The sequence below is a fragment of the Tamandua tetradactyla genome, chromosome 20, assembly GCF_023851605.1.
Source record: "Tamandua tetradactyla isolate mTamTet1 chromosome 20, mTamTet1.pri, whole genome shotgun sequence".
NCBI lineage: Eukaryota > Metazoa > Chordata > Mammalia > Pilosa > Myrmecophagidae > Tamandua > Tamandua tetradactyla.
Genome location: NC_135346.1, coordinates 13,319,984 through 13,347,482, shown reverse-complemented (window position 1 = coordinate 13,347,482; position 27,499 = coordinate 13,319,984). Strand labels below are relative to the sequence as shown.

The 27,499-nt window shown below is 35.4% G+C and overlaps 1 protein-coding gene across 2 annotated transcripts in view; it reads left to right on the top strand.

Annotated features, from left to right (window-relative positions):
* The window catches only part of CDKL3 (cyclin dependent kinase like 3), a 187,181-nt gene that overhangs the window by 117,522 nt on the left and 42,160 nt on the right, over positions 1 to 27,499 (top strand). The window contains exon 13 of one of the 2 annotated variants that reach the window (XM_077138465.1): positions 21,785 to 21,969. The exons of the other annotated variant lie outside the window; for it this stretch is intronic. Coding sequence (XP_076994580.1) covers positions 21,785 to 21,832 — 48 coding nt within the window. The 3' untranslated portion in view covers positions 21,833 to 21,969. Of the gene's footprint in view, positions 1 to 21,784; positions 21,970 to 27,499 lie in introns of those variants that run through there. 2 annotated transcript variants of the gene reach the window in all.

Below are 27,499 nucleotides of genomic sequence, written 5' to 3'. Positions count from 1 at the left end.
GGAATATTTATTGAAACTATACTGATAAACTCCTGGGCATTCTCTCATTTTAAAAAATTGAATAAATACAAAATTTTAAATTAAAACCATATGGTATAATAAATCAGAGTCCAAATTAGTTATCAGATTGCCAGAATTAGAAGCATGGCCTTTACCACTTACTCTGGGGAATGTGTGTGTTTGTGTGTGCTTATTTGCTAGAGTAATAAAATCTTACTTTTGAGGGGGCATAGATGAACCCCTAACATTTTTTTGCTCTACTGATAATGTATCTTCCACCTATTTCCCTGTCAGCATTCTCTGAAGTTCAATTGTTAAGCACTCCTCTCTTCCTTAAGAGAAATACTCTGCTTTTATAGCTTGACTACCACCTCTGAGGGTATTGAAGGATTACCCTAAAATCTGTAGTTCCATCATTTACATTATCCAAAGTACCCATTTCCATGTTTGCTAAATATATCCATTTTACCATTTTTCTTTTTTCAACCTTACCACATTTAAACTGGATTAATTTCTTCCCAAATCAGTTCTCCTCTAGCTTTTTGTTTCTAAGAGTGGTAACATGATTTTCTCTGACTTGAAACTTGACATCAATTTAATAGTTTCAGCTTCCATATATTCGATAGCCATTCAGACATCCAATTTTCTTGATTCATTCTTTCTAACTGACTTCCTTCTAGTCCTGTTCAAATTACTATCTACCATCTTTATTCAGGTTCCTATCCTTTTTTGTACCTTGATTGTTGTTTCATGTTATAGTTGGTCTTTTTACTTGCATTCTTACCCCTCTTTCAACTGTCCATCTAGTTTGTTGCTGCCATGTTCATCTCCTAAAAACACCACTTTCCATAGGGCACTGCTCAAAACCTTTAATGATTCTCCATTATCTGACCAAAAACTATTTATCTTTTTGGCTTTGTCACTTGCCCAAACCGTTATAGTTCCTTCTCCATAGAGCATTCTGATATAAAACCTATCTTTTTAGTATCATCTCCTGCTGCTCTGTTCCACTCAAGCTAAATTATTTCCTGTCTTTTCACAAAAAATCATAAAATCTCAAGTCTTTGTTTATACCATTCCTCCTCTGAACTGACAGTTCGCTTACATTTTTACAAACAGACACACACATGGGTGCATGTAAAACTGGGGAAATCTGAATATGTCTGGGGAATTGTAGGTTATACTACAGTGATTCAAGATGTTAACATTTGAGGAGACTAGGTAAATGGCTCATGGGATATTATGTTGTGCAACTACATGTGATGCAACAATTATCACAAACTTTTGTTTTTTTTAAAGCAGTAGAGTTCCACTCAGTCTCTTACATTGTAAACCTTCCAACTGTATTAATTTTTCATAGTTAAGTGTATATATATATATATATATATATATATATATATATATATATAGCCTGTCTTGTATGACCTGCACTTTCCCCAAGCAAGGTGATTTCTCTTTCTGCTGGATTTCCATATTTTTTCATTTGTTTATACCATGTTTCACATCCTGTTTTGTGATGTTAGTCACCTTTTAATTTAAGTGTGTCCTCAACTAAACTATTAGCTTTTGGGAGATTAGAACTGTCATTATATATCTTCATACCTTTAGCGTCCCATCCCCAGTACCTTGCTTATAATTATTGTTCTAGTTTGTTAGCTGCCAGAATGCAATATACCAGAAACAGAATGGTTTTTAAAAAGGGGTATTTATAAGTTGCTAGTTTACAGTTCTAAGGCTGAGAAAATGTCCCAATTAAAACAGATCTATAGAAATGTCCAATCAAAGGCATCCAGGGAAAGATACCTTGGTTCAAGAAGGCCAACGAAGTTCAGAGTTTCTCATCTGGAAAGGCACATGTGAACACGGTTAGGGCTTCTCTCTCACATGGAAGGACACATGGTGAACATGGTGTCATCTGTGAGCTTTCTCTCCTGGCTTTTGGTTTCATGAAGCTCTCCGGGAGGCGTTTTCTTTCTTCATCTCCAAATGTTGCTGGCTCATGGACTCTCTGCTTCATGGTACTGCAACGTTCTCTGCTCTCTCCGAATCTCTCATTCTCCAAAATGTTTCCTCTTTTATAGGACTCCAGTAAACCAATCAAGACCCACCCAAATGGGTGGAGACACATCTCCCCTAATTCAGTTTAACAACCACTCTTGATTAGGAGACATCTCCAGGGAGATGATCTAATTACAGATTCAAACATACAGTATTGAATAAGGATTATTCTGCCATTTTACGAAATGGGATTTTGATTAAAACATGGCTTTTCTAGGGTCCATACATCCTTTCAAACAGCACAATTATGTGCCTTAATATGTATGGTACATAATTTAAATTGAAGATAACCTTGGTAATTTGGGGGCTTACTAAACAATCAGTGAATGATGTTTAAAAAGATCAGTAAGAGGCATGGATTTCACTGAGCAAGCTTCCCAGATGATCTCTTGGGATGGTAGTTAGTGGTGTCATGCTGTATTTCCTTTTTAAAACTTCAGAACACTTACAGTTTTGTTTGCCTTTAGGGAGGTGTAATTGAAGATTTTCTGAAATTTCAATCTTCTTAGATCAAAATCAAACCTACTTTCATTTCTGAAGATATATGTACTAGATAGCTGACAATATTTGTACTGAATATACTGAAAAACTCTCCAATTATAAAACCTCTCATCAAAGCCAAAAGGTTATTGGTAGCTTTGTGCACTAGTTTTTACCAGATTATACTGGAGAAAGGAGACAAAGTCAAGGTGAGAAGTAGTATTAGAGGCTGGAAATAAATATGAAACTCTTAAAAAGTGGTGCCCTTAATAAAGAGTGAACTGGAAGAACTCTCCTCCTCAAAGAGACTTAGGCAAACTATCTTTGGATTGGAATGGAATGAAAAACAAACAAATAAACCATTTTTTTCCTTGAAAGTTCATAGTCATCTTTCATTCAGGTTTAGTGTCAGAATTCACACTACATGTATGATCCAAAAAGAAAAAATTAGAATGTGGTTTAAAGTGGTACTGGATAAGTAATGATACCATATGTTTGGCAGAAACAGACACAAATCCTCTCTGGAGGAATGTACTTTAGACTAGAGCCTTAAAATTTTTCACACAGTTCACAAATCACATAAATAAATACACCAACATGAATGGAGATTTGCAGAAACAGCAAAAAGAATAAAATTTGCAAAGACTTAATAAATTAGACTTTCAAGATACAGGACATACAAATATTTATTTGCTATACATAAAGAAATAAAAGGGATATTGAATTATGATTAAGGAACAAAAGATCACCAAAAATAACTAGGCAAGTTTGGAAAAGAATAAAAAATATATAGTAATTGAAATTAGAATCCAAGTAGAATGGTTAAAAAACAACTTAGAGCTAAAGAGAGAATTAGTGAACTGAAAAATAGATGTAAAGAACTCACCCAGATTGAAGCTCAGGAACACAGAAAGGTGGGAAAAAATAAAATAAGAAACATGGGTGAAGAAGGAGAAAGTCTAACATATTAACTAGAATTCCAAAAGGAGTAAATAGAAACAATGGGGCAGGGCAATACTCAAGGAAATAATAGCTGATAATTTTCCAGAATTGATGGAAGGTAATTCTTACATTCAGGAATTCCAGTGAATCCTAAACCCAAAACCTAACATGAAACTCACACTTAGATCATCATCCTGAAGTTTTAGAACATCAAAGAAGTGAAGAAATTAAAAGAAATCAGAAAATAAAGCAAAGCATGTTAAATAATTGGCAGACTGACAGTTGACTTCTCAAACAGCAACAGTGGTACCCAGAAGACGGTGGAATAATATCTTCCAAGGGCCAACAGAAAACAACTGTATAATTGGAATACTGTGACAGATTAATCGTTGTCACAAATATCTGTCCTTCACTTCTTTTTTTGTAAAAAAAATTTTTTCCTGAATTTTAATAACACATGAATGCGTGGAATAAAAACCACTTTCCTGACCTTCCTTAGAGTTAGGTCCTATGACTAACTTCAAGTGAATGGAAAATAAGGGAAGGTGTCATTTGCATCTTACTGGAAAGTGTCCTTAAAAGAAGGAGGCCATTTCCTTCTTTGCATTTTTCTGGTAACCAGAATACAGGCATGAAGCTTGAAGCTTAAGTGGCCATTTTGGACTAGAAATTTGGACACTAAAGATAGGGGAGCATCCAGATAGACGGAACCTGGATCTTTGATGATTGTCACTGCTAAACCAACCCAGGACCACCTTTCTTTTGACTTCGCTTATGTAAGACATAAACTTTCATCTTGCTACATTTAGTTTTCCAAAATAATGGAAGAAATTAGAAAAAATGAATATAGAAAAAGGACAAATAGCCCAAAATAACATGGTAGAAAATAAGTTCAAGTATATAACTAAACTTAAAATATATAAATGGTCTAAACTCCAGCTAAAATACAAATATTGATACAATGAATGAAAATCTAGCCACTCCTTTATTCATAAAATGTTAGGAAACAGCTTGAAAATAAATGTTTAAAATAAATACACCAGGCACATACTAAAAAAAAACTTTATGTAGACATAATATTATACAAAACAAAATTAAAGCAAAAAAGTTACTTGATATAGAGACATTACATATATTAAATTATTTAATTCACCAAGAAAGTATAATAGATATTGTTTTGAATCTAGTCACATACCTTCAAAATACATAAAATATAAATTTGTCAGGGAGAAATTTGACAAATCTGTTATCATAGTGTGAGATTTTATCACTTCTCTTACAGTAACTGACAAATCAAGCAGAAAAATAAAGGAAATGGATTTCTTTTATGGCTATAGATTTGAACAACAAAATGTTTAGTTTTGATTTAAAGTAAGTATAAGACAACATTGCACCCCACAATAAAGACTAATCTATATGTGTGAAAATTTAATATATACTTTCTAAATGTTTCAAGGAAGAAATCATAATGGAAATCAGAAAATACATAGAAAAATAATTTTTAAAAAGGTAATCTCAAAACCTATGGAGTGGGAAATTCATGCTTCTGGATAGTGTGGAGTGGTTTGCAGCAGACTTACACATCAGCTGAGAAAATTTTATAAGCTGGATAAAATACAAGTAATAACTGATTAAAGGTAGAGAATTGATGAAGTAACAAGGATTTGAGGGAATAATTCCAAAGATTTGAGTGCCTTATTTACAGTGGCTATGTGTGAGTGGAAAGGCAACATATGCTTATTCTTGGAGCAGGGAATCAACTGCTCCAAGCAGCTGTAGCTGAAGTACAGAGAAACTAGCAGAGCTTTGTTGATTCCATGCAGCTAGATAAAAACACACAGTTCCCCTTTCAAGACAGAGTTTAAAGATCTAACATAAGTATAATTGAGTTCCCAGAAGTAGAGGAGAGATAAAATGAAACTGAAGTCACGCCCCTTCCCGCTCTATGTGGGACATGACTCCCAGGGGTGTGGACCTTCTCGCAACGTGGGACAGAAATCCTAGAATGAGCTGGAACTCAGCATCAAGGGATTGAGAAAACCTTCTAGACCAAAAGGGGAAAGAGAGAAATGAGACAAAGTGTCAATGGCTGAGAGATTCCAAATGGAGTCTAGAGGTTATCCTGGAGGTTATTCTTATGCATTAAATAAATATCACCTTTTTTGTTAAGGTGTAATGGAGAGGCTGGAGGGAACTCCCTGAAAATGTAAAGTTGTGTTCCAGTAGCCATGTTTCTTGAAGATGATTGTATAATCATAATAACTTTCACAATGTGACTGTGTGATTGTAAAACCTTGTGTCTGATGCTCCTTTTATCTACCTTATTGACAGATGAATAAAACATATGGATTAAAAATAAATAAGTAATGGGGGAACAAATGTTAAAATAAAAAAATGAAACAAATAATATTTGAAGAGGAATTAATAATTCCCTTTAGAATAAAAATATTTCAAAAACCAGTGAAAGACAAAAACCCATGTATTACGTATGTGAATCACAAGAAGGAAAAAATGCAAAGAAAATCCCACTTAGTTCTCTTTTAAGAGAACTCTTAAATGCATCCAGAAAAAAATAAGTTTCCTTCAAAGGAGCTGATCTCAATAAAAATTATGAAATCCAGAAGACAGTGGAGTGATAGCTTTGAAACCTTGAAAGAAAATAGCTGTCAACTTACAATTATGCATTCAATGAAATTATATCTTAAAAATAAATTCAGGGCAAGCCATCATGCCTCCTCAAGTATAGAGTTCTCGCCTGCTATGCCGGAGATCTGGGTTTGATTCCCAGTGCCTGCCCATGCAGAAAAATAAAAATAACAAAATAAATAAATAAATGCAAAATATTACCTGTAGTTATGTGTAAGATTTACTTACAGAAAACATCTTGTTGCTCAGATGTGGCCTATCTCTTTCCCTCTAAGCTCAATTCTGCAAGTAAAATCATTACCCTCCCTCCTAAGTGGGACATGATATCCAGGGGTGAAAATCTCCCTGACAATGTTGGACAGAACTCCCAGGGATTAGCCTGGCCCTGACACCATGGGATCGACAATTCCTTCTTGATCAAAGGGGGAAAGAAATGTAACAAAATAAGGCATCAGTGGCTGAGAGTGTTCAAATAGAGTCAAGAAGCTATTTGGGAGGCTATTCTTATGCTAGCTTCAGTTAGATATTGCTAATTACCACGGTTTGCCAAACTCCAACTAAAATCATTCCTGTTAACCCTAAAGAACACCTAGGGCTCTATCTGAGATTTTACAATAGCTTCATTAACTAAGATTATTTTCTAGACACCTAAAACCTCCAGATGGGTTCCTAGGCCAGATAAGTCTTGAAACCCATAGGGGCCAGCTCCTCCAAGAACATCAACTAGTTCTGTCCATATCCTATATTATTGACACCCCTTTCCAACATGAAAAAGTTAGAATAAGTAGAGTCCACATACCTCTGAAGATTGGGAGAAGACGCAAAGGAGAAGGAAGAGTGATTAACAGAGAAGATAGGATTTAACAAAGGATTATGAACTGCTGAATCATTATATTGATATTTCTTTTAGTCTTCAGTGTCTGGGAGCAGCCAGAAAGAAAAACTTAAAATTTTGGAACAGTAACCCATACCAAACTCTGAAATCTGTCCTAGAACTACTTGTTGCAATGCGCATTGACTGATGAACGGAAGAGTGAACCGTGGTTCATACACACAATGGAAAACTGAGCAGCTGCAAGAAGTAATGAAGTTGTGGGGCATGCAACTAGGTGAATGGGCCTTGAGGACAGTATGTTGAGTGAAATAAGCCAGAAACGAAAGACAAACATTGCAACACCTCACCAATATGGACTAACTGTAATGTGCAAAGTCTTGAGAATTGAATTTGAGACATAGGTTATCAGGGGAAAGCTTATTGTAAAGGTTTTTTAGATTGCAAGCTGTGACAGCAGGCACATCTATTCCTGAGCTGTAATGGTTATTTCTAAATTCTGAGATGCTGAGCTCTTCGTGTACAACCTGGTTAGTCCCTGGAACTTTGGGTATCTGTGTGACAATTGCGACTCATTGCTAGAGTTCTGCAGCTCTGAGAGTCAGCAATACCCCACACGGAAACTGTTTAAAAAGCTGAAAAGGAGATCAGACTTCCTTTGGAGATATGATTGAAGCAGATCTGGCTAGGACTAAGGTAAATCAGACTAAAGGGTAAAGGATGGTATTGACTGTGTTTTAAAACTTTAACTTCTGTATGAGACCAAAGGAAGAGTTTTTTTGGTGCAAAATTCATATTTTCTGTAGCACAATATCTAATTTAACTCACATGGTCAGTTGATTCAAACACCATACTTACATGGAATCTTGAACAGGGAGTGAGACTTTGTTGGTTTCTACAAGTTAGTTTGATACTCTAACACATCCCAGAGAAATTTGTGGATAAAATAAAAAAGTATTTCAGACCCCTTGAGGGATGTGGGAAAATGTGGAAATATTCAACTTCCCCTCCTGGGGAATTCCTGATATTCTTGCAAGCACTGGGGACTACCAATTTAATAGACCAAGCCTTAGTCTTGGAGCTTGCCCTTATGAAGCTTATCCTTGCAAAGGAAAAGCTAAGCTTACTTATAATGATACCTAAAAGTCACCCCCCAGAGAACCTCTTTTGTTGCTCAGATGTGGCCTCTCTCTTGAAGCCAACTTGGCAAATCAACTCACTGCCCTCACCACTATGTGGGGCATGATTCCTGAGGTGTAAATCTCACTGGCAATGTGGGACATGGCACCCAGGGATGAACCAGGATCCAGCATTGTGGGATTGAGAAAACCTTCTTGACCAAAATGGGGAAGAGAAATGAAACAAAATAAAGTTTCAGTGGCTGAGAAATTTCAAATAAAGTCCAGAGGTCATTCTAGAGGTTATTCTTATGCATTATATAGATATCCCTTTTTAGTTTTTTGAGTATTAGAATAGCTAGAAGGAAATACCTGAAACTTTTGAACTGTATTCCAGTAGCCATGATACTTGAAGACATTTGTGTAACTATATAGCTTTTACAGTGTGACATGTGATTGCAAAAACCCCGAGGCCGATATTCCCTTTATCTAGTGTATAGACTTATGGTATTATATGGATTATATGGTATGTGAAAAAAACTCAATAAAATTGCATTGAAAATCATTTGACCATAAAAAAATAATTTAAAAACCCTGAATACTCTAAGTAAAGGCTAACATTATAAGATTGGAATAAAAATTATCCAACCATATGCTGCTTTAATATAAGAGAAAAGTAGAAAGTAAAAAGACAAAAAGATACAGTATGCAAACAGTAATCAAAAGAAAGCTGGAATTATTATACTGTTATCAGACAAAGTAGACCTCAAGGCAAGAAGTGTAACTGGAGATACAAAGGGACATTTCATAATAATTAAGGGTCAATCTACAGGAAGATTTAACAATTCTAAGTATGTATGTGCCAAAAACATAGTTTTGATATAATGATGCAAAAGTGGACAGAAATAAAAGAGTACAGAAAAATTCACAATAATAATGTGGATTTAATATACCTCTCTCAATAGGTGCTAAAACAAGCAGGCATAAATCAGTAAGGATAGGGAAGACCAAAATAACACATTAATAAGCTCAATCCAATTGACATAATACAGCACCACCCCCAACATCTGAATATACATTATTTTTAAGTGTACATTGTGTATTTATCAAAGTTGACCATAAGTAAAGTTTCAACAAATTTTCAAAGGATTGGAAATGTTCAGAATGTGTTTCCTGACCACAGTGAAATTAAGCTAATAATCAATAATAAAAATTAACTGGAAATTTCCCAACTGCTTGGGGATTAAGCAACATTTTTCTAGTAATCTGTGGATCAAAAAAGAGATCAAAATAAAAATTATAAAATATTTGACACTGAATAGTAGTGAAGATGAAACATATCAAAACTTTTGGAATGTAACTAAAGCAGTGGTTGGAGGGAAATGTATAGCTTTAAGTGCACGTGTTGGAAAAAAAGGAACATTAACAGCAGTGGACTGTAGCTCAAGAAGCTAGTAAAAGAATAGCAAAATTACACCCAGAGAAAGAAAACACATATTTTTAATAATATAAAAAATAAATATACATCAGAGAAATCTGAGAATCTTTTACATCTGCCCCATAGAGAATCTGCTGCAAGACTTACTATCCCTTTGTAATAACTAGGATAGTGGACAAATGTATTAAATAAATGCCTTAGACACTGGGTAATAGGCAGCCCAGGGCTGTGATCCCTGAGAGAGGAAAATGAATGAAGTAAGCCCTATGACCACACAGTCCCGATTTAACTGACAGTTATGGTTGCCACCAGGACGTTTTGGATTCTTTGCGTAAAGGGACTAACAACTAAGAAAAGAAGCCACCATACTTGTAGGGATAACTGGCTCTAATCAACAGTGGGTAGGACTGCTATTACATGAGAAGTAGGATACATGTTGAACTGAAGTAATCCATTTGAGTGCCTCCTATACTTGTGCCACATGCAGCAAACTCAGACAGAACAAGGGTATGCTTGGCAAGGATGCAGATTGCCCAGGAGGGTAGGTTTGGGTCACACCACTAGGTAAGCCACCAAAATCTGCCAAGATGATATGTTTGTTAATATGAGATATCTTTCTCATTTTAAAATCCTTTAAAAAGTTTAAATAAAAAATAACAAGGCGAGAGGAGTCAGGATGGTGGCTTAGTGAGGTGTGGGATTTAGCAGCTAGTAAATATCAGTACAGAACAACTGTACAGAACAACCGCTGGGGCAATGTCAGTGACTGGACACACAGCATATCCCAGTCTGGACAAGCTGGACCAGCTGCAAGCCCACTCAGACCACTGCTCTTTGAATACAGCTGCAGGGCTTCTCAGGCTCCAACTGCCCCAGGCATGGACTGAATTAAGCTTGTTTGAGTTTGTCTGGAGGCTGTGCCTTCCCCCAGGAGAGGGGTGGGGCCCAGCTCAGGTGGAATCCCTCCCTCAAGGAATTCAGACCACAGGGTCTGGAAAACTGAAGCAATTAAAGCCAGCCTACAACCTCTCCTCTGTCTCAACCACGCCCCCAGCAGGGAGATTCTGCTGAAGTGGGACTCACAGGCAGACAAGCACCACATACTCAGTAGGATAGGAAAAACACAGAGTACAGAGGCTTCAAAGGAAAGTCATTCAATCTGCTGGGTCTCACCCTCAGTGAAAACTGATGGAGGTGACTCTTTCCTCCTGAGAGGAGGCCAGTTTGGACTGGGAAAATCTGACTTGGGTCTATAATACCTAAGGAGACCCTCATAAAGGGGGAAAAAAGGCACCATACAGGCAGGGCAAGAAACAAGAAAACAAGAACTGAAAAATTCTCCTCTGTTAAACAAAACCTAAGCAAGAGGTCAAGAATAAGCTGAACTGGATGTCAAAGAACAGATAGACAACAAAGTCATCCAGCAAGAAAATCCTAGGTTAAAAAAAAGTGAAAACAATCTCCAGAATAAACCAATTAAGGAAACTAAACACCTAGATGCCAGCAAAAAATAACAAATCATACTAGGAAAATTGAAGATATGGCCCAGTCAAAGGACCAAACCAACAATTCAAATGAAATACAGGAGTTGAAACAATTAATTCAGAATGTTCAAACAGACATGAAAACCTCATCAAAAATCAAATCAATGAATTGAGGGAGGAAATGAAGAAGGCAAGGAATGAACAAAGAGAAGAAATTGAAAGTCTGAAAAAACAAATCACAGAACTTATGGAATGAAAGTCACAGCAGAAGAGATAAAGAAAAAACAATGGAAACCTACAATGTTAGGTTTCAAGAGGCAGAAGATAGAATTAGTGAACTGGAGGATGGGACATCTGAAATCTGATATGCAAAAGAAAATGTAGGGAAAAGAATGGAAAAATATGAGCAGGGACTCAGGGAACTGAATAACAACATGAAGTGCATGAATATACGTGTTGTGGGTGTCCCAGAAGAAGAAAAGAAGGGAAAAGGAGGAGAAAAACTAATGGAGGAAATTATCACTGAAAATTTCCCAACTCTTATGAAAGACTTAAAATTACAGATCCAAGAAGTGTAGTGTACCCAAACAGAATATATCAAAATAGATGTACTCCAAGGCACTTACTAATCAGAATGTCAGATGTCAAAGAGAAAGAGAGAATCTTGAAAGCAGCAAGAGAAAAACAATCCATCACATACAAGGGAAGCCCAATAAGATTATGCATAGATTTCTCAGCAGAAACCATGGAGGTGAGAAGACAGTGGGATGATATATTTAAGATACTAAAAGAGAAAAACTGCCAACCAAGAATTCTATATCCAGCAAAATTGTTCTTCAAAAATGAGGGGGAAGTTAAAACATTTTCAGACAAAAAATCACAGAGAATTTGTGACCAAGAGACTGGCTCTGCAAGATATACTAAAAGGAGCCCTACAGACAGATAGGAAAAGACAGAAGAGAGAACTGTGGAGAGGTGTGTAGAAATGAAGACTATCAGTAAAGGTAAAAAGAAGAAACATTAGATATGACATATATAATCCAAAAGGCAAAATGGTGGAAGAAAGTAATGCCCTTACAGTAATAACACTAAATGTTAATGGATTAAACTCCCCAATCAAAAGACATAAACTGGCAGAATAGATTAAAAAACAGGACCCATCTATATGCTGTCCACAGGAGACACATCTTAGACCCAATGATAAACATAGGTTGAAAGTGAAAGGTTGGGAAAAGATATTTCATGCAAACAACAATCAGAAAAGAGCAGGAGTAGCTATACTAATATCCAAAAAAATTAGACTTCAAATGTAAAGCAATTAAAAGAGACAAAGAAGGACACTATTGACAGCATGTATTAATAAAAGGAACAATTCAACAAGAAGACATACCAACCATAAATATTTATGCACTGAGCTGGAGTGCTCCAAACTACATGAGGAAAACACTGAAAAGAGAAATAGACACATCTGCCATAATAGTTGGAGACTTCAAATCCCTACTGTTATCAATGGACAGAAGATCTAGACAGAGGATCAATAAAAAAACAGAGAATTTAGATGTAGCGGAGAGGCTGGGGGGAACTACCTGAAAATGTAGAGTTGTGTTCCAGTAGCCATGTTTCTTGATGATGATTGAACAATGATATAGCTTTCACAATGAGACTCTGTGAATGTGAAAACCTTGTGTCTGATGCTCCTTTTAGCTACTATATCAACAGAAGAGTAGAACATATGGAATAAAAGTAAATAATAGGGGGAACAAATGTTAAAATAAATTTAGTTTGAAATGCTAGTGGTAAATGAAAGCGAGGGGTAAGGGGTATGGTATGTATAATCTTTTTTTTTCTCTGTTATCGTTTTATTTCTTTTTCTGTTGTCTTTTGTTTCATTTTCTAAAGTGATGCAAATGTTCTAAGAAATGATGAATATGCAACTATGTGATGATATTAAGAATTACTGATTGTATATGTAGAATGGAATGATATCTTAATATTTTGTTTGTTAATTTTTTTAACTAATAAAAAAAGTTAAAAAAAAAAAAAGAAACAGAATTTGAATAATACACTGAATGAGCTAGACTTAACAGATATTTATAGAACATTACACCCCACTGGCAGGATACACCTTTTTCTCAAGTGCTCATGGGTCATTATCAAGGTTAGACCACATACTGGGTCACAAAGCAAGTCTCAATAAATTTTAAAAGATTGAAATCATGCAAAACACTTTCTCAGATCATAAAGGAATGAAGTTGGAAATCAATAATAGGCAGAGGGCCAGAAAATTCACTAATATATGAAGACTCAACCACACACTCTTAAAAAACCAGTGGGTCAAGGAAGAAATTGCAAGAAAAATCAGTAAATATTTTGAGGCAAATGAAAATGAAAACAAAACATATCAAAATCTATGGGATGCAGAAAAGGCAGTGTAAAGAGGAGAATTTATTGGCCCAAATGCCTATATCAAAAAAGAAGAAAGAGAAAAATCGAGGCATTAACTGTCCACTTGGGAGAACTAGAGAAAGAACAGCAAAGTTACCCCAAGCAACCAAAAGGAAAGAAATAATGAAGATTAGAGCAGTAATAAATGAAATTGAGAACATGAAAACAATTGAGAAAATCAACAAAACCAGAAGTTGGTTCCATGAGAAAATCAGTAAGATTGATAGATCCTTATCAAGGGTGACAAAAAGAAGAAGAGAGAGGATGCAAATAAATAAAATCAGAAATGGAGGAGGAGTTTATTATGCTAATAAACTAAACAATATAGATGAAGTGGACAACTTCCTAGAAAGGCATGTGCAACCAACAAGGACTCGAGAAGAAATAGGTGACCTCAACAAACCAATCACAAATAAAGAAATTGAATTAGTCATTAAGAAGCTCTCCCCCCAAAAAATCCAGGACCAGATGGCTTCACATGTGAATTCTACCAAACTTTCAAGAAAGAATTAGTACCAATCCTGCTCAAACTCTTCAAAGAAATTGAAGAGAAGGGAAGGCTACCTAACTCATTCTATGAAGCCAACATTAACCTCATACCAAAGCCAGACAAAGATATTAAAATAAGAGGAAACTACAGACCAATCTCTCTAATGAATATAGATGCAAAAATCCTCAACAAAATTCTTGCAAATCAAATCCAACAGCATATTAAAAGAATTATGCACCGTGACCAAGTAGGATTCATCCTAGGTATGCAAGGATGGTTCAACTTAAAAATCAATTAATGTAATACACCATATCAACAAATCAAAGCAGAAAAATCACATGATCATCTCAATTGATTCAGAGAAGGCATTTGACAAAATCAACATCCTTTCCTGTTGAAAACACTTCAAAGGATAGGAATACAAGGGAATTTCCTTAAAATGATAAAGAGAATATATGAAAAACCCACAGCTAATATCATCCTCAATGGGGAAAAACTGAAAACTTTCCTCCTAAGATCAGGAACAAGACAAGGATGTCCACTATCACCACTGTTATTCAACATTGTGTTGGAAGTTCTAGCCAGAGCAATTAGACAAGAAAAAGAAATACAAGGCATCAAAATTGGAAAGGAAGAAGTAAAACTCTCACTGTTTGCAGATGATATGAAACTATATGTCAAAAACCATGAAAAATCCACAGCAAAACTACTAGGGCTAATAAATGAGTATAGCAAAGTAGCAGGTTACAAGCTCAACACTCAAAAATCTGTAGTGTTCTATACACTAGTAATGAGCAATCTGAGGGGAAAATCAAGAAAAAAATTCCATTTACAATTACAACAAAAAGAATAAAATATTTAGGAATACATTTAAGGATACAAAAGACCTATGCAAAGAAAACTATAAGAAATTGCTAAAAGAAATCACAGAAGACCTGAATAAATGGCGGGGCATACCACGTTCATGGATGGGAAGACTAAATATAGTTAAGATATCAGTTCTACCTAAATTGATTTACAGATTCAATGCAATGCCAATTAAAATCCCAAAAACTTACTTTTCAGAGATAGAAAAACCAATAACCAAATTTATCTGGAAGGGAAGATGCTCTAAATAGTTAAAAATATCCTGAGAAAGAAAAATGAAGTCAGAGTTCTCACACTACCTGACTTTAAGGTGTATTACGAAGCTCCAGTGGTCAAAACAGCATGGTACTCATCATTTCTTAGTACATTTGCATTGATTTATAAAAAGAAATACAAAAGACAACAGAAAAAGAAATAAAACGATAATAGAGAGAAAAAAAGCAGCATGGTACTGTCATAAAAGTAGATATACTGACTAATGGAATAGAATAGATTGTTCAGATGTAGACCCTCTCATCTATGGACAATTGATCTTTGATAAGGCAGTCAAGCCAACTCACCTGGGACAGAACAATCTCTTCAATAAATGCTGCCTAGAGAACTGGATATCCACATGCAAAAGAATGAAAGAGGATTCATGTCTCACACCCTATACAAAAGTTAACTCAAAATGGATCAAAGACCTAAACATTAGATCTAAGAGCATAAAACTATTAGAAGAAAATGTAGGGAAATATCTTATAAATCTTATAATAGGAGTTGATTTCCTAATTCTTATATCCAAAGCACGAACATTGAAGGAATAGGTAAATAAATCGGAACTCCTCAAATTAAACACTTTTGTGCATCAGAGAACTTTGTCAAGAAAGTAAAAAGACAGCCTACACAATGGGAGACAATATTTGGAATGATATATCAGATAAAGGTCTAATATCCAGAATATATAAAGAGATTGTTCAGCTCAGCAACAAAAAGACAAACAACCCAATTACAAAATGGGCAAAAGACTTGAACAGACACTTCTCAGAAGAGGAAATACAAATGGCGAAAAGGCACATGAAGAGATGCTCAATGTCCCTGACCATTAGAGAAATGCAAATCAAAAGCATTTCTTTTTTGAGAAACAATGAGATACCATCTCACACCCACCAGAATGGCCATTATGAATAAAACAGAAAATGACAAGTGTTGGAGAGAGGATGTGTAGAAAAAAGCACACTTAGCCACCTTAGCCACAGTTGGGGAGATTGTAAATTGGTACAACTGCTGTGGAAGGCAGTTTGGCCATTCCTCAGGAAGCTACGTATAGACTTGCCATATGACCCAGCGATACCATTGCTAGGTATCTATTCAGAGGACATGAGGGCAAGGACACAAACAGACATTTGCAAATCAATGTTTATAGCAGTGTTATTTACAATTGCGAAGAGATAGAAACAGCTAAAATGTCCATCAACAGACAAGTGGCTAAGGCAGGCCACAGTGGCTCAGCAGGCAAGAATGTTTGCCTGCCATTCCAGAGGACCCGGGTTTGATTCCCGGTGCCTGCCCATGTATATAAAAAAAAAAACAGACAAGTGGCTAAACAAGCTATGGTATATACCTACAATGGAATATTATGCAACTGTAAGACAGAATAAAGTTATGAAGTATGCAATAACATGGATGGACCGTGAGGTCATTATGCTGAATAAGACAAGCCAAAAATAAAAGGACAAATATTGTATGGTCACACTGGTATGAACTAACATTAAGGAATGAACTTGTAGGATTTTAGCTAAGAACAGAGACCATCAGGAGATAGAAATAAGGTAGATATTGGGTAATTGGAACTGAAAGGATACAGATCGTGCAACAGGACTGATTATGAAAATTCAGAAATGGAAAAAGAAAGCACAATTCTACCTAACTGTAATACAATAATGTTAGTAAACTGAATGAAGCTGAATGGGTGAATGACAAAGGGAGGAGGGCTGGGGGCACAAAGGAAATCAGAAGGAAACATAGATGATAAAGACTGAGATGGTATAATCTAGGAATGCCTAGAGTATAGAATGATAGTGACTAAATGTACAAATTAAAAAGTGTTTTTGCATGAGGATGAACAAAGGAATATCAATATTGCAGGGTGTGGAAAATAGATGGTAATTCATATTGTTAGACCAAAGCAAAAATGTTTATTTGGTACAAAATTTATAATTGGACTAGTGCATTTCCCAATATAACTTATGTGGACAGTTTAATTGAACACCATAAGTACATGGAACCTTGAGTAGGGCTTGAGAGTTTGTAGGTTTGTCTAGACTGATGCCCTAATAAATCCCAGAGTGATTTGAACAGTGAATAAAAAAGTATTTGCAAAGTCCCCTTGGGGGAATGGCAAGAATGGGGGGAAATTCAACTTCCCCTTGTGGAGAATTCCTGATATTCTCACAAGCAGTGGGGACAACCAAGCAATAGGCCAAGCCCTCAATATTGGGGTTTGTTCATATGAAATATCTCCACAAAGGAGATGCTAAACCTACTTAAAATTAGGCCTAAGAGTCACCTGTAGAGATCCTGTTCCATTGCTCAGATGTGGCCTCTCTCTCAGCCAACACGAAAAGCAAACTCACTGCCCTCCCCTTGTCTACGTGGGACATGACTCCCAGGGGTGTAAACCTCTCTGGCAACGTGGGACAGAAATCCTAGAATGAGCTGGGACTCAGCATCAAGGGATTGAGAAAGCCTTCTAGACCAAAAAAGGGAAGAGAGAAATGAGACAAATAAAGTGTCAATGGCTGAGAGATTTCAAACAGAGTTGATAGTTATCTTAGAGGTTATTCTTATGCATTATACTGATATCACTTTTTTAGTTAAGGTATATTGGAGAGGCTGGAGGGAAGTGCCTGAAAATGTACAGCTGTGTTCCAGAAGCCATGTTTCTTAAAGGTGATTGTATAATGATATAACTTTTGCAACGTGACTGTGTGATTGTGAAAACCTTGTGTCTGATGCTCCTTTTATCTATGGTATGGACAGACGAGTAAAACATATGGATTAAAAATAAATAAACAATGGGGGAACAAATGTTAAAATAAATTTAGTAGATTGAAATGCTAGTGGCCAATGAAAGAGAGAGATAAGACATATAGAAAAAATAGAGGAAAGAAAGGCTAAAATATATTGGGTAGATGGAAATACTAGCAATCAACGAAAGGGAGGGGTAAGGGGTATAGTATGTATGAGTTATTTTTCTTTTTATTTATTTTTCTGAATTGATGCATATGTTCTAAGAAATGATCATGGTGATGAATAGACACGTGTGTTATGATATTGTGAGTTATTGATTATATTCCAAGAATGGAATGATCTTATAGTAAGAATGTTCATTTTTGTATGTTGTTATGCTTAAAAGGAATTAAAAAATTAAAAAAATAATAATAACAGAGCAGTGTGATAGTGGCTAAGTGGTAGAATTCTTGCCTGCCATGCCAGAGACCCGGGTTTGATTCCCGGTGCCTGCTCATGCAAAAAATAAAAATAAAAATAGCAACAACAAAAAAACTCCCAATGTATTGGGATATATAATACATGTAAAGGTAAAAAATATTAGAATGGCATAAATAAATGGAAAATGGAGTATATTGTTGTAAGGTTTTTGTATTATATATGAACTGGTTAATACTATTTGAACATAGGCTGTGATAAATTTAGGATACACTTTGGAAACTTTCAAAGAACCACTTAAAATATAAGTAAAATAAAGAGGTATAGTTAATAAGCTCACAGTGGACATAATATGTAATATAAGCAAATACTCTATCTATCTGGAGGCAAGACATGAGGGAAAAAAGGAGGAAAGAGTTAATAGTTAAAAATATTAAAAGGATAAAAAGTCAGTAGACTTAATCTCAACCACATAGATAATTAAATTAAATGTAAATGGTATAAACATTTCAATTAATAGGACAAAGATTGTCCAACTGGAAAAAAGCAATATCCAACTATATGCTACAAAAAACACACTTTAAATAGGAAGACACAGATAGGTTAACTGTAAAAGAATGACAGAAGTTATACCTTGCTAGCAGTAATATAAGAAGTCTGTATTGCCATACCAAACTCTGATATCAGTTTTACAACTAATTGTTGCGATGTTCTTTGAAATTTATTGCTTTTTTGTATATATGTTATTTTTCACAAAAACAAAAAAAAGTCAATTGTGGGGGTGCATGGGTGGTTCAGTGGTAGAATGCTCTCGCCTTACATGCGGGAGACCTGGGTTTGATTCTTCAAACATGCACCCTCCCCTCCCAAAAAGAGGGCAATTGTGATGATAAATGCACAGCTATATGATGATATTGTGAACCATTGAGTGTACACTTTGGATGATTACATGGAATATGAATATATAATATGTATCAATAAAAATAATTTAAAAAAGAAACCTATACTGGCTATATTATTAGATGAAGTTGACTTCCAGACAAGGTATACCAAGGATAAAGAGAATACTTCATAATGATAAAAAAGCCAATGCATCATAAAGATATAACAATTCTAAATTGTGTATGCACCTAATAATAGAACTTCAAAATACATAAATCAGTTACTGAAAGAACTGGATGGAAAAACAGAAAAATCTGCAATAAAGTTGGAGATTTCAAAACTCTTCAATAATTGGTAAAACTAGTAAATACAAAATCAGCAAAGACTTAGATAATCTGATTAACACTATCAAACAACTTGTCTTAACATTACAGAACAGTCAAGATCTGATGATAGGTTTCTTAGATCTTATACCAAAGCACAAGCAATGAAAGAAGAAATAGATAAATGGGACCTCCTCAAGGTTCAGTATTTTTGTGCTTCAAAGGACTTTGTCAAGAAAGTAAAAAGGCAACCTACTTAGTGGGAGAAAATATTTGGAAACCACATATCAGATATGGGTTTAAGATCCAGAATATATAAAGAAATCTTACAACTCAACGATAAAAAGACAAAAACCCAACTAAAATGGGCAAAAGACATAAAGAGGAAACACAAATGGCTAAAAAGCACATGAAAAGATGCTCATCTTCACTAGTTACTAGGGAAATGCAAATCAAAACCACAATGAGACATCATTTTGCATCTGTTAGAATGGCCGCTATTAAACAAACAGAAAACTACGTGTGCTGAAGAGCATGTGGAGAAATAGGAACACTTATTCATGACTTGTGGGTACGTAGAATTGTACAGCTGCTCTGGAAGGCAGTTTGGTAGTTCTGAAGGAAGCTAAGTATAGAACTGCCATCTGATCCAGCAATCTCATTACGAGGTACATACTCAGAAGAACTGAAATGCAAATAAACATTTACACAGTGAGGTTTATAGTGGCATTATTCTCTAGTGCCAGTAATATGGAAACAGCCCAAGTGTCCATCAACTGATGGGTGGATAAACTGTAGTATATACATACAATGGAATGTTATGCAGCAGTAAGAAGGAATGAAGTCCTGATGCCCGCAACAACGTGAATGAACCTTGAGGATGTTATGTTGAGCCAGACACAAAACAACAAATATTGTATGGTTTCACTAACATGAACCAATTATAATGAGCAAACTCTGGGCATTTAAAATCTGGAGTATAGATTACCAGGAGCTAGAAAGAGGGTAGAGAGTGGGCAGATGATGCTTAAGATGTACAGGATGTTTAATGAGGTTAATTGTATATGTTTGGAAATTGATAGAGGTAATGGTAGCACAATGCTTAAATGTAACTAACAATGCTGAGTGTGACTGTGGTTGAAAGGGAAAGTGTAGGTTCGTGTATGCCACTAGAAGGAAAGCTAATACATGAGACTGTATAACATAGTAAAACCTATTTTGGATGATGACTGTGGTTAATTGTACAAATATAAGAACTAGAACATGAACTAGAACAAATGTACATCATTATTACAACTTGTTAATGATAGGTGGTATATGGTAAAAATATAATTAATATAAGCTAAGTTAATAGTTAACAGTAAAGCTGTAATATTCTTTCATCAATTCTAATAAAGGTACTATTCCAAAGATGAGTGTCAATAATAGGCGGTGTATGGGATATGGGATTATTTTCCCTAGAGAAATGACAATGTTCAAACTGATTGTGGTGATGAATGGACACCTATATGATTATACCAAGAGCCATTGATTGTACATTTTGGATGGTTTGTATGTGTATGAATAAAGCTGTTAAAAAAATGTGATAGGTTTGAAGTGGGAAAAATACATAAACAACTGAGAAAAATCAACAACCAAAGGCTGTCTTTTTGAAAATATTAATAAAATAAACTCTTGATAAGAGTGATCAAGAACAAAAGAGAGAAAATGCAATTACCAGTATTAGGGATAAAAAAGGATAATGTGACTGCAGATTGCACAGATATTAAAAGGATAAGGGGATGTCATGAATAAATTTATACCATAAATTGACTAAAAGAAATGGAAAATCCTTGAAGAACCCAACAAAAACTAACACAAAAAGATTTCAAAATCTGGAGTCCTGTATCTATTTTAAAAATCCAGTCTGTTATTAAAAGCCTTCCCATCCTTTTTACATATTGCTAAAACCAATTTGATAGTATTGCTTAGAACTTTTACATCTATGTTCATTGGTAAAACTGAAGTGTTATTTTCCTTTCTTGTAATTTCTTTGTCAGGTTTTGGGTCAAGCTTATGCTGGCCTACTACAACTGATTCAGAAGTGTGTTGCCTTTTATTCTATCCGTAAACACTCACTTCCCTTTTCTCTAGAAAGCTGAAATAGCCCTGTCTGTTACCATGTGATCAGCAGCGATACCTGTGATGTATATATATACACACACACAAATGACATATGTCTCTGCACCATTGATTTGAGATTTGGCCATGTGACTTGCTTTGGCCAATGACATGTAAATGGATATGACATATGCCATGTCTGAACAGAAGGAAACTCTAAGAGCCATTATGTTTTTTTTTTTTTTGCCAGCTCTCTTGCTCTTTATTCTCTGACATAAGAACACCAAGCCCCAAATAGGAATTGGTCCTTCAGTTGGATCCTCAACAAAGCAGACACATGGATGAGAGCCATGGCATACTCACATCCTGGAGCAGAGCTGCAGCTACTTCACAGCTGGCATGTAATGTGAGAAAGGAGTCTCTGTTGTTTTGAGCCACTGAGATTTGGGGATTATTTGTTTCCACAGCATAATATATCAAATGCTGACTGATATAGAAAGTGTTCCCCCTTCTCTAATTCTCTGAAATAATTTATGCAGGATTGGATTTATTTATTTACATGACAAAATTCACCAGTGAAACCTTCTGGGTCTAGAGTTTTCTTTTTGGAGTTTCTTTTTCCTTCTTCCCTCTCTCCCTCCTTTCTCTTTCAATTTTCATAGTTTTGTCTTATAATGAAGCATTCAAACATCTGAATAAATTAATATCTGGATTGTGAGGTATCTGCTTCCTTTTTCTTCATTTCTTTTGGTTATTAAAGAAACTTGTCTGTTTTTAAATCTATTATGTCATCTTTCTAAAGCTTCTCTGGTAGTAGGCAAACTTCTGTCAAATCACCAACCGGAATCTGAACATAATATATGACACTACAGTGACAATAGCACAACCACCTCACCATAACTGCAGGAGCTTTCCCTAGCTCCCGCCTGGGGTCTTCCTCGCAGCGAGACTGGGGAACTCGGTAGCCAACCGACGGTCCGGGGGGCTCGAAGGTCTGGAGGGCCGCGAGACGAAGAACAACTCGCAGGAACTGGAGGAGCTGGCAAGGCCTGCGCACCAGAACGTTTATTAGAGGAAGTACAGAGCTTTATATAGTGGTGTGGCGGAAATGGGGGGGGCCAGGGGAGGCGCGCTGCGTGATTGGTGAGGAGGCTAAGGGGTGGCAGCGAGGGATTGGGTGAGCTGAGAGCAGAAAGGTCCAATGGAATAGCTTGAATATGTTGCTAGGCAGAGAGCTAGAGGAACGGGGCCGAAATTACATCCAGCACATAACCACAATCCTCTTATTTGCACATGATATTTGGAGCATCTGGAGGGCTGAATAATATCAGGAAGAGGAAAGAGGAGGAAATAGGGTGGTCACATGGATGAGAGAAGGTCAGCTGACAATGTAGAGGACAAGTCTGAATATGTCATCAGTGCAAAGCTAAACATGACTATAGAATTTCAATGAAAAGATGGGGTTTCCATTGGCCTTGAGCCAAGGATGCAGATATTTGATATGGGCTGGTGGTCCTGTGCTAGGATACCTTGCTAAATTTTCTGAAGTTGAAATCTAGACAACTTCTCCATGAGGTCAGGGTCCCCTTGGAATTGCTGTCCTTTCCAGATTGGTAAAATGCATCAACATATTTTGCACCTGGATGGGCTTTTTTAAATCAAACAACTAGTAGTAATTCCAAATGAGGCTGGTTCCAAACTTCCCTCAAATTGGCTTGTCTCCTATTCTGGAGCATCACCCAGCTGCATTAGAACTCAAATGGCTGGTGTGACCGTGGCAGCAGCTGTGTTTTGATAACTTTTAAATTATGGATTCATTTTATTTGAAAATTAGTCTATAGCCTATTAAGATTCTTTGCTTCTTCTTGTATCAATTTTATGTTATTTTTTCCTAGGACTTTGTCCGTTTCATCTAAAATTTCAAATGTATCAGCCTAATGTTGTTCATAATATCCTATTATCTTTTTGAAATCTGTGAGATTTGTAATCAAGTCCTCTGTTTCATTCTTTTTTGTTGTTGTTTTAATTTTAATTGATAAAACAACATACAAGCACATACATTCTTAACATACAAACATTCCATGCATGGTTTTCAATCAATGGCTCACAATGTCATCACATAGTTATATATTCATCACCATGATCATTTTTAGAAATTTACGTTACTCCAGAAAAAGAAATAAAAAGAAACTCATACATACCATACCCCCTACCCCTCCTCTCATTGACCGCTAGTATTTTCCATCTACCCAATTTATTTTAATCTTTGTTCCCCATATTATTTATTTATTTTTAGCTGTACTTTTAAATTCATCTGTCTATACCCTGGATAAAAGGAGCATCTGACAGAAGTTTCACAATCACATTGTAAAAGTTATATATTTATCCAGTCAGCTTCAAGAATCAAGGCTACTGGAGACAGCTCAACAGTTACTAGATATTTCCCTCTAGACACTCCAATACACTATAAACTAAAAAGGGATGTCTATATAATGCATAAGAATAACCTCCAGGATAACCTCTCAACTCTATTTGAAATGTCTCAGCCACTAAGACTTTATTTTGTTTCATCTCTCTCTTCTCCCTTTTGGTCAAGAAGGCTTTCTCAATCCCTTGATGCTGGAATTGACCCATGAGTTATTTGGAAATTTAAATCTCTGTTCCCAAACACAAGGGAATTTTTGAAATTGATATTTAGCTTACTTAGAATCTGGTCAGAGAACCTACTGTATTATTACAATCCTTTGAAATTTATTGACATGTCTTAAGTACCAGCATAAGGTCAAGTTTTGAACTTGAAAACAGTGCATATTCTGCATTTCTTGGGTGCAGTGTTCTATAGGTATCAATTAGGTCAGGAGTGTTAATTGTATTCAAATCTCTACACTTCCTAAGTTTTTGGTGTGTCCTTATTCTTACAACCAGTTGATAAGTGTGTGTTAAAATCCTCAACTCTGATTGTGGATTTGTCTATTTCTCCTTTTAATTATGTCAATATTTTCTTTATGTGTCTTAAGGATATGTCATTAGGTACATAAAAAAATTTAGATTTGTTAATTTTCCTGGCAAATTGTACCTTTTCAATGTGAAATTCTCTCGTTTCTTGTAATGCTTCTTGCCATAAAATCTACTTTGTTATGACTACAGCTACATTCGCTTTTTTTGTTTAGAGTTTGAATAATACGTATTTTTTATTTTCTTTTACTTTGATTATTCCTAGGTATTCATATTTCAGATGGTTCTGTTATGAGCAGCATATGATTGTGTTTTTATTTTTTTAACCCACTCCAGCCATCTTTGCCCTTTAGCTGGAGCATTTTATTTGGAGCCTGGCTTCGTTTCCTTGGTTCCTCAAGCACGCACATCATGCGATGGGTTGGCTCAAACAACGGGAATTTATTAGCTTACATTTTTGAAGTTAAAAGAAAGTCTAATCAAGGTTTTATCAAGGCAGTGCTTTTTTCCCAAACAGTGACATTCTGGGGCTAGTTGCCAGGGTTCCTTGACTCTGCTGTCACATGGCAAGGCATGTGGCGGTGCTTCCCGGTCTGTTTTGGGAACCTCTTCTGGGTTCTGTCAGTGTCCAGCCTCTTGCTTCCCATGGTTTTTTCTCTCTCTGAATTCCATCCCGTTTATAAAGGACTCCAGTAGTAGGAATAAGACCCCTCCTGACTGAAGTGGACCACACCCTAACTGAAGTAACCGCATCAAAAGTTCCTACCTAGCAATGAATTCACACCCACAGGAATGGATTAAATTTAAGAACATGTTTTTCTGGGGGTACATGCAGCTTCAAACCAACACAGTCATTTACATTGCAGTTATTGATATATTTGGTTTCAAATATGCCATCTTACTATTTGCTTTTTATTTGTTCTAGGTATTCTGTTTTGTTTCTTTCTTTTTAGTTTGTCTCCTCTTTATTTTTCTTTTGGATTCATTAAGTATTTTTATTATTCAGTACTTTCTCTTTTACTAGTTTGTTAATTATATATTCTCTTACAAATGTCTGCAGATTATCACATCCATTTTAACTCAGCAGAGTTCAGTAAAATTAGTACATTTACTTCTTTATGAACAATGAAAGGACCTTAGAGTAACTTTAACTCCATTTACTTCTCTCAGAACTTATGTGTTATTGTTGTAATGTATTTTAGTGATTTACATGTATGTTAATCTCAGAACACATTATTATTTTAGACAATTAATATTCACCCATTTTATTATTTATTCCTCCCTACACCTCTAGCCTTACATTTTAACCTATGTTTGAACATTATGTAAATGGAACCATATCTTACATTTGGGATCATTTTTTTCTGCCTGAAGAAAACCCTTTATATTTCCTTTAGTGCAACCTAGTGTTAACAAAGCCACACCATCATGTTTTCCTGAAAATGTTTTTATTTCATCTTCATAAAAGGATTTCTAAATTGACCATAAATGCTCAGTTAAATGAGTTTTGGCAATTGTATTCATCCATGCAATAAACATCTAAAACAAGAGAACATTTCCATCACCCCAGTGCTCTTTTCCAATCAGTTTTCTGCTCACTCTCAATGCAACCACTTTCTGATTTCTGTCACCATAGATTAGTTTGGCCTGTTCTTGGACTTCATGTCATTTGGATTACATAGATACAATATGTATATTTTTGTGTAGTGTTTTTGAGATCCATCCCTGGTTTGTATTTCTCAATAATTTGTTTCTTTTTTATGACAGTTGTATGAATTAAAATTGTTTTATATAAAATAATCTATCCATTCTCCAAGTGATGCATATTTGGTTTTTGATTTTTATGTTTAAGGCTGCTATGAACTTTCTTGTACAAGTCTTTTTGTAAACATATGTCTTCATTTTTCTGGGAAAATAGGCATGAAAGTACTGGGTCATAGGGTAGATGTTTAAATTTATTTTTAAAAACTATGAAACAGTTCTCTAGAATGAAAGAATTATTTACTCTTCCACCAGCAATGACTGAGAGTTCCACTTGCTCCACATCCTTATATACATTTGATTTTATCAGTCTTTTCATTTCATCCATTCCAGTGAATTTATAAGGGTATTTATAAATAAAGCCATTGAGGCTTTATTTGCATTTCCCTAATAAATAATAATGTTGAGCACCTTTAAATGTGTTCATTGGCTAGTCATATATCTTCTTTTGTTAAATATCTATTCTAATATTTTGCACATTTTAAATTGGAATATTTGCCTTTTTATTGCTGTTTTACAGAATTGCTTGATATATTCTGGACACAAGTCTTGTCACACATACATACTGCAAACATTATCTCCCAATCTGTGGTATGTCTATTTATTTATTTATTTATTTATTTATTTAAAAATTTTTTATTAATTAAAAAAAATTACAAGAAACACAAACATTCCCAACACATACACTCAGAAATTCACGATATCATCCCATAGTTGCATATTCATCATCATGATCATTTCCCAGAACATTAGCATCAATTCAGAAAAAGAAATAAAAAGACAACAGAAAAATATAACAAACAGAAAAAAAAATTTTACATGCCATACCCCTTACTGATCCCTTTCATTGATCACTAGCATTTCAAACTAAATCTATTTTAACATTTGTTCCCCCTATTATTTATTTTTATTCCATATGTTCCTCTCATCTGTTGACAAGGTAGATAAAAGGAGCATAAGACACAAGGTTTTCACAATCACACAGTCACACTGTGAAAGCTATATCATTATACAATCATCATCAAGAAACATGGCTACTGGAACACATCTACATTTTCAGGCAGTTCCCTCCAGCCTCTCCATTACATCTTGGATAACAAGGTGATATCTACTTAATGCATAAGAATAACCTCCAGGATAACCTCTCGACTCTGTTTGGAATCTCTCAGCCATTGACACTTTGTCTCATTTCCCTCTTCCCCCTTTTGGTCGAGAAAGTTTTCTCAATCCCTTGATGCTGGGTCTCAGC